Source organism: Myotis myotis, unplaced genomic scaffold, assembly GCF_014108235.1.
Source record: "Myotis myotis isolate mMyoMyo1 unplaced genomic scaffold, mMyoMyo1.p scaffold_m19_p_1, whole genome shotgun sequence".
Lineage (NCBI taxonomy): Eukaryota > Metazoa > Chordata > Mammalia > Chiroptera > Vespertilionidae > Myotis > Myotis myotis.
This window is the reverse complement of record NW_023416313.1, coordinates 41,495,827-41,504,601: the sequence shown is the minus strand read 5'-3', so window position 1 is coordinate 41,504,601 and position 8,775 is coordinate 41,495,827. Positions and strand designations below refer to the sequence as shown.

At 48.0% G+C, this 8,775-nt stretch overlaps 1 protein-coding gene across 1 annotated transcript; it reads left to right on the top strand.

Annotated features, from left to right (window-relative positions):
• The first annotated feature begins 4,651 nt into the window (after positions 1-4,651).
• LOC118660733 (RNA exonuclease 1 homolog) lies at positions 4,652-7,586 on the top strand. The gene is given in 3 exon segments (XM_036318415.1): positions 4,652-4,666; positions 4,975-5,103; positions 5,892-7,586. Coding segments are annotated over 3 exon segments (1,839 nt in total).
• Positions 7,587-8,775: the final 1,189 nt, after the last annotated feature.

Sequence of the window (8,775 nt, the reverse complement as noted above, 5' to 3'; positions counted from 1 at the left end):
GACAGAAATGGAGGAAAGCAAACTACTGGATATATAGTTCAAAACCACACTTAGGTTTTTCAAGATTTTCTAGAAATCGCTGATAAATTTAGTGAGACCCTCAATAAGTCTAGTGAGACCACCAATAAATTTAGTGAGACCCTCAAGAATCTAGTGAGACCCTCGAGGTTATGAAAAAGGACCAACTAGAAATTAAGCATACACTGACTGAAATAAAGAATATTATACAGAGTTCCAACAGCAGACTAGAAGATCAAAAGAATCAAGTCAAAGATTTGAAATACAAAGAAGCAAAAAACAGCCAACCAGAAAAGCAAAAAGAAAAAAGAATCCAAAAATATGAAGATAGTGTAAGGAGCCTCTGGGACAACTTCAAATGTACCAACATCTGAATTATGGGGGTGCCAGAGAAGAGAGAGAGCAAGATATTGAAAACCTATTTGAAGAAATAATGACAGAAAACTTCCCCTACCTGGTGAAACAAATAGACTTACAAGTCCAGCATGCACAGAGAACCCCAAACAAAAGGAATCCAAAGAGGACCACACCAAGACACATCATAATTAAAATGCCAAGAACAAAAGACAAAGAGAGAATCTTAAAAGCAGCAAGAGAAAAAAAGTCAGTTACTTACGAGGGAGTACCCATATGACTGTCAGCTGATTTCTCAACAGAAACTATGCAGGCCACAAGGGAGTGGCAAGAAATATTCAAATTGATGAATAGCAAGAACCTACAACCAAGATTACTTTAACCAGCAACGCTATCATTCAGAATTGAAGGTCAGATAACGAGCTTCACAGATAAGAAAAAGCTAAAGGAGTTCATCATCACCAAACCAGTATTATACGAAATGCTGAAAGGTATATTTTAAGAAGAGGAAGAAGCAGAAAAAGGTAAAAATAAAAATTATGAACAACAAATACACATCTATCAACAAGTGAATCTAAAAATCAAGTGAATAAATAATCTGATGAACAGAATAAACTGGTGAATATAATAGAATCAGGGGCATAGAAAGGGATTGGACTGACTATTTTCGGGGGGGAAAGTAGTGTGGGGGATGGGGGAGGAGACTGGACAAAAATCGTACACTTATGAATGAGGACAGTGGGGGGTAGGGGGTAACGGCAGAGGGTGGGGTGGGAACCCTGGTGGAGGGGAGGTGTAAGGGGAAAAAAGAGGAACAACTGTAATAATCTGAACAATAAAGATTAATTAAAAAAAGAAACATCTGTAAGAGTGTCACCAATAAAAAATAAAGTAAAAAAAAAAGAAAGAAAGAAAGAAAGAAAGAAAGAAAGAAAGAAAGAAGAAAATTGTAAATGGAAGATTATAAGAGAGGGTTTCGCGAGCCAGCAAAAGTAACTAGAGTGCCATTTTTGGCACCTCGGCTGGTGTTGCCCACGCCTGGGATAAGATATATGTAATTAAAATTTGTAATGATGATAAAAAATAAATAAAATTGAAAGCCCTATCTGGTTTCTCAGTAGGTGGAGCATCAGCCCATGAATCAAAGGGTCGAAGGTTCCATTTCTGTTCAAGGGCACATACCTAGATGGTGGGTTTGACCCCCAGCTTCCAGGCAGGGTGTGTGTGGAAGGCAACCAATCAAAAAATCTCTCTCCCTCTCTCTCTCTCTCTCTCTCTCTCTCTCTCTCCCTCCCTCCCTCCCTTTCACTCACTCTCTCCTTCTCTCTCTCTCCCTTCCCTCCTTTCCAACTCTCTCTAAAAATCAATGGAAAAAATATTCTCTGGAGAGGATTAACAAACAAAAACTTAAAAATTAAATAAAATTACCAAATGGTCCAGCAGTGCCTCTTCTGGGTATATACACACAGAAATGGAAAGCGGGGTCTTGAAGAGATATTTGGGCACCTGTGTTCGCAACATGTCAGATGGAAGCAGCCACTGAGGAATGTGCCTGGAGAGATGAATGGATAAGAAACAAAATGGCGCCTGGACATGTACTGTTGGGGTCCAACCCCAGCAGGTCCAGGGGTCCCCAAAGGTGTGGACAGAGTCAGTGAAGAAGGAATGACACAGAGACACCGTTCAGTTGATCAGCAGCCTAGCCAGGATCTCCAGCCAAGTTCTGGTTAGGATCTCCAGCCAAGTTCTGTCTTAATTGTCTTGTTACATCTGTATTTATACCAGTTTATTTTAATCCTGTCAATTTCTATTGCAAAGGTTAGGGCCTTTCTTATCTCCATTCCAGGGAGTAAAGATTATGTAGCTTAAGGGTGATTGTTTGTAGTTAAAGTGATTAACTACCCACCTGGCACTTAGTTAAGGGTTTTTTTTTGTTTGTTTGTTTTTTTGTTTGTTTGTTTGTTTTTTTACTGTTCTATGAAAGTTTTATTTGGAACCTGAGAGTTTCTAGTTCCATCACAGAGGCTGCTACCCAGCCCTTCTCATGGATGGGAGGGCTCTTGTGTGCTTAGACTTCCAACTCCAAACGTGCTCTGAAGCTCCAGGCTTTCCACCCACCAAACACTCGGTTGCTTTTAAGTATTTTTCTTTTTTTTTTTTTTAAATTAAATCTTTATTGTTCAGATTATTACATTTGTTCCTCTTTTTTTCCCCCCCATAACTCCCCTCCTCCCAGTTCCCGCCCCACCCTCCGCCCTCACTCCCCACCCACTGTCCTCATCCATAGGTGCACGATTTTTGTCCAGTCTCTTCCCGCATCTCCCACACCCCTTTCCCCCCCAGGAATAGTCAGTCCATTCCCTTTCTATGTCCCTGATTCTATTATAATCAACAGTTCATTCTGTTCATCAGATTATTTATTCACTTGATTCTTAGATTCACTTGTTGATAGATGCATATTTGTTGTTCATAATTTGTATCTTTACCTTTTTCTTCCTCTTCCTCTTCTTAGAGGATATCTTTCAGCATTTCATATAATCCTGGTTTGGTGGTGATGAACTCCTTTAGCTTTTCCTTATCTGTGAAGCTCTTTATCTGACCTTCAATTCTGAATGATAGCTTTGCTGGATAAAGTAATCTTGGTTGTAGGTTCTTGGTATTCATCACTTTGAATATTTCTTGCCACTCCCTTCTGGCCTGCAAAGTTTCTGTTGAGAAATCAGCTGACAGTCGTATGGGTATTCCCTTGTAGGTAACTGAGTTTCTTTCTCTTGCTGTTTTTAAGATTCTCTCTTTATCTTTTGCTCTTGGCATTTTAATTATGATGTGTCTTGGTGTGGTCCTCTTTGGATTCCTTTTGTTTGGGGTTTTCCGCGCTTCTTGGACCTGTAAGTCCATTTCTTTCACCAGGTGGGGGAAGTTTTCTGTCATTATTTCTTCAAATAGGTTTTCAATATCTTGCTCTCTCTCATCTTCTGGCACCCCTATAATTCTGATGTTGGTACGCTTGAAGCTGTCCCAGAGGCTCCTTACACTATGCTCACATTTTTGGATTCTTTTTTCATTTTGCTTTTCCGGTTGGGTGTTTTTTGCTTCCTCGCATTTCAAATCATTGACTTGATTCTTGCGCTCCTCTGGTCTGCTGTCGGGAGTCTGTATAATATTCGTTATTTCAGTCCGTGTATGCTTAATTTCTAGTTGGTTTCCCAATATAAGATCGAGGGTCTTATTAGTTTTCTTGTAGATCTCATTAAGTTTATCGGCGGCTTCTAAACAGTTCTTGAGAGACCTTAAAAGTGTGGTTCTGAACTCTATATCTTCCATTGACAATTTTGTCCTGTTTCTTTGTCTCCCTATTTTGTTATGCTTCCTTGGTGCACCCCCTAGTGGTCTTTGTTCGCAGTCTTATAGTTAAATCTTGATTGTTGTAGCTAATTCCAGGGAGGGTTTGACCTCCAGGCCAAGTGGCTATGAGAATCAGCTGTGTCAGCAGTGAGAGAACTTCTGTCCTCTAGGGAGTTGCTAATCTAGCCTTTGCCTGAGGCTATCCGGCAAATGCCTCTGTGCAGGGCTTGGGCGGGGCAGGTCGCACAGGATCAAGAGGGTGTGCCGGAGAGAGCAGTTATGGCGGCTCTCAGTCCTGTCCCCAGGGGCTCTGCCTCTCTGAGTCCCAGCACCCGCTGCAAAGCTCGGAGAGAAAGCTGCACTCGCTCTGACCGAAGCCAGACAGTCCCGCTTCTCCCGTTTGAGTCTGGGTCCCTAAAGACTCGCCCGTATCTGGAGCTCAGAGTCTTTGACTCCCTCCCGATTGAAAACGCCAACCGCGCCCTCCGCCGCCAGCCCGCTCACGCACTCCGCACCTCAGAATTTGACTTCAGCACTGCGCCTCCTCTGAGTGTCCATATGCGTTTCTCTTTCCTCCTAGTTGTAGGACTTCCACTCAGCCAGCGTTCCTGTGGTTCTGGGTGATGTCCCTTCCGTTTTTTGGTTTCACTTTTGAAGTAGTTGTTCAAAGCAGCAAACTCCAGCATTAACCTATGCCGCCACCTTGGTTCCTCCCTCGCTTTTAAGTAGTTAAGGGGATTTTATCCTCTCCCTAACTTCAGGGAAAAATCCCTACCTGGGGAAACAACCTTTCTCAGAGAGGTGACCTTGGTTAAAACACATAGCACTAAGGGGAACAAACATATTAAGAACAGTATGCTATATACGCCAGGTCCCTTGAAACATATGCTGTGCAGATGTTTCTTTCCTGCAGAGACTGTGTCAAGCAGCAAGGATGGACCGGCTTCCGGCAATGTACCATGGTATAGTATTCATCTTTAAAAAAGGAAGGAAATTCTGACACATGCTCCAACATGGATGATGACCTTTGAGGATCTGATGCTTCATGAAATCAGACCTGCCCAAAGAGGCAAGTTCTGCAGAATTCCACTTTAATGAGGTGGTCAAATTCACAGAGACAGAAAGTGGAATATTAGTGGCCAGGGACTTGGGAGAGAAGGAAGGGATAGTTATCCTGTTTCATGGGTTCAGAGGTTCCATTTAGCAAAATGAAAAAATTGGCAGGGAGCCTTATAGAGGGATGAACATGTGTTGCAGCCCCCCAATGAAGAAAAGGCGGAGGAAAAGGAGCCATTGCGTCTGACCACTCTGTCCCCTGGGCAGGAGACATAGAGGACCTCTCATCTCACCAAGCAAGACAAGGAGACGAAGTCCCACACACTCGGGGTCCTGGCAGACAAGTGCCGGGACCCATATTGAATCAGAGTTGTGCTCCACCCTGGGGGGGCAGGGAGGGGAAAGGGACAAGAACAGGGAGAGTGAGATATGTATGTGACCCCTCCCACAAGGTCACAGCGCCTGATCCCTGTCTTGCTCCTGACTTGGGCTGTGCCCGCTTGACCTGCCAGAGCCTTGGCTTCCTCCCCTTGGCCCAGAGACAGGCATGGTTGTTGGGTGACTCTGGGGCACTCAGAGGAGAATGGGGCCCAGCCTCTGGACTCAGAGCTCCCACCTGTTGATTCGGTCCCGAGGGAGCTCAAGGGATTCTAGAAGCCAGTCCAGAGAATATTGGATTAAGTAGGGTGGGACCAATGTGTGCACCTGACTCCAGGTGCCCTGAGTTTCTGAAAACCAATCTAGAGACTATGAGATCAAGTAGGATTCATTGTCTTATCGAGTTAATCTGCTTGGAGACAGGGCTTTCCACCAATATAAGGGCTGAGGGCACCCAGCCTAAGCCATTAGACACCAGAGCCCAGGAGAGCAGGACCATGTCAGCACCCGGGAGAAGTGAAGCAGCGCGAGCTCCAACCCTCCTGAGGGCAACGGCACCAAGCTGGTTTTCTCCTGGCCATCTGCAAGCTCAGGAGGCCGAGCTGGATGCCTCCTGCCCTGCCCCAATCCTGGTGGCCCTGCCTCCCTGCCAGGGACCCTGCCATCAGCCTGTTGGCCCCGGCGTACTGCTCCCGGTGCCCCCCACATACAGCTGGGCCCCCAAATATCTCATCATCCAGCCAGCATCTGTGAGGAGAGGCCTGGCCCCCCGCACCAGGCTACCCACCACCCAGGAGCTGTGTGAGCTGCTGCAGGGAGCAGACAAGGTTCCCATGAAGTCAGCCAGCCTGCCCCAGGCTGCCCAGCAGCTGGCTCCGAAGCCCCGCTCCATCCACCTCTCAGCTGCCAGAGACAAGAGGAGGATTGCCCGCGTCCCCATGCCCTGCCTGGGTGAAGGTGCCAAGAGGCGCCTCCTGGCCAGCAGCAGCAGCCGCCCGCCTTCCAAAAACCAGGGCCTGGGCAGCCAGCTACCAGAGGCACCCGCCCCATCGCACCAGGCATCCATGGCCACCAGCACTGTGCCCCTAAAGCGCATGGCCCGGGGCCTACCTGTGCAGACTTCCCAGAAGCCTGTTCCTCCAAAAGAGTGTGGGGGCAAAGAGCCCGCCATCACCCGTCAACGCCGTCTCAGCCTCTTTATGGACGAGGGTCTCAAGTTCTGCTCCTCCACCCAGGAAGCCAAAGGAAAGGAACTGAAGGAGGAGAAGGCGGCCTACCACCAGAGCCCCAGCGAGAACATGGACCGGGAAATGGCCGCCAACACCTTCCACAAGATGCAGGGCCTGGAACCGGGCCGTGGAGCCGGTCTCCACAAGACCCGGGACAGCAGGGCTGTGTCCCAGGAGTTGGTGCTGGGGGGCAAGTTGGCCACCCAGACCAGCTTCTCGCTCCAGCGCCCAGACAGCCCCCACGGGGAGGATCCTTTGCCAGGGGCCACCCTGTACCAGCGCCTTAAGGAGCACCTGCTCACCCAGGCCCAGCTCAAGGAGAACGGCTACCCCTTTGCGCACCCCACACTGCCGGGGGGCGCTGTCCTCTTCACCGCCCAGGAGAAGCCGCCCCAAGACGCCTCCTGCAGGCTGTGCTGCCGCTGTGGCACCCAGTACCTCTTGGCCCCCTCGGGCCGCTGTGTGCGCCAGGAAGAATGTCACTACCACTGGGGGCGGCTGCGCCCCACTCCAGCGGCTGGGGGCTGGGAGATTCAGTACACGTGCTGCTCGGCCGCCATCGGCTCCCCTGGCTGTCAGGTGGCCCGGCAGCACGTGCAGGATGGCCGCCAGCAGGACCTGCAGGGCTTCGTGCAGACCTTGGACAAAGAGCTGCCCCCAGGGGCTCACCCCGGTATCTACGCCCTGGACTGTGAGATGTGCTACACCACCGCTGGCCTGGAGCTGACCCGCGTCAGCGTGGTGGACAGCGCCCTGCGGCTGGTGTACGACACCTTCGTCAGGCCGGACCGCGACATCGTCGACTACAACACCAGGTTTTCCGGAGTCACCGCAGCTGACCTGGCCCACATCAGCACCTCCATCCGGGACGTCCAGGCCGCCTTGCTGACGCTCTTCAATGCCCACACCATCCTCATCGGACACAGCCTGCAGAGCGACCTGCTGGCCTTGAAGCTCATCCACGGCACCGTGCTGGACACATCGGTGCTCTTCCCGCACCGCCGCGGCCTCCCCTACAAGCGCTCCCTTCGCAACCTCGCGGCTCACTACCTCGGACACATCATCCAGGACCGGACGGATGGCCACAGCTCCAGCGAGGACGCCAGCGCCTGCATGCGCCTGGTCATCTGGAAGATGGGACAAGACGCCGAGACCGCAGCCCAGCATTGTGTGGACAGGACTATGACTTTGGAAAGTGCTTTGTGATCACATATATCTCTTGCCCCACATGTCTAACAATAAAGGAATGGTTCAGTAAACTATAGTACATCTGTTGTGTTATTTGTCATCATGTTATTACCTGTCCCACCGCCATGGCTCTGGGTTTCATTCAGATCCAGGAACTTGCCCGGGTTGCCTGCTCCACCACCAAGGTGGGGCATGCAGGAGGCAGCCGATCAGTGATTCTCTCATCATTGATGTTTCTCTCTCTCTCTCTCTCTCTCTCTCTCTCTCTCTCTCTCTCTCTCTCCCCCACCCCTTCCTCTCTGAGATGTAATTTTAATATATATATTTTAAAATAATAACGATGATAAAATCTAATTAAACTTAATAGTCCTGTCCAGTTTCCTCAATGGTTGGAGCATCAGCCCACGGATCAAAGGGTGGAGGGTTCCATTTCCTCTCAAGGGCACATACCTCGGTGGTGCTTTTGACCCCCAGCTTCCAGGCAGGGTGTGCCTGGGAGGCAACTCTGTCTCTCTGTCCCCCTCTCTCTCTCTGTCTACCTCCCCCCTTTCCTTTCCCCTCTGAGATATTATTTTAAAAGTAGTAGCCCGGTGCACAAAATTCCTGTACATTGAAAGGGAATTCATTAACAGAAATATTTTAATATTACTATTGGCCTTTCTCTATAATAGAAGTGTGAGAGATAAAAGGAAATTAGTAAACTGTATATGAAAATAATATATAAATTTATTAATAAACAGTAACAAAATGATATAACAACAGAGGCATGATATAAAAATGACAAAAACATGATACAAAAACAACAGTAATGCAAACAATGACTGATAAAGTGATCACACTTATTCTAATATCTCCATGTACACCACATTAAGAGTGAAAACACTTTCAGAGTGCTCGACTAATTTCCCTTGTGCTGAAGTATTTAGAACTTTAACTTTAATGTCACATGCTCTTCCAACTCAAGAGAAAGCAACATGTAACTGACCATGTGCGAAAATGGGTTCAGGTAGGAATATGCCTACTCTGTCTAGAGTTTGTCCTGGTGATTTATTAATGGTCATCACAAATGCTGGCATCACAGGAAACTGTCCTTGAATCAATTGAAATGGGAGGCCAGTGTCAGATGGGAAATCAGAAGGACCTCTCCCTCTGCAGATCCTGTTAATACTTCAACTTTGATAATGTCAGGTCGTAATCTTTTGATAAT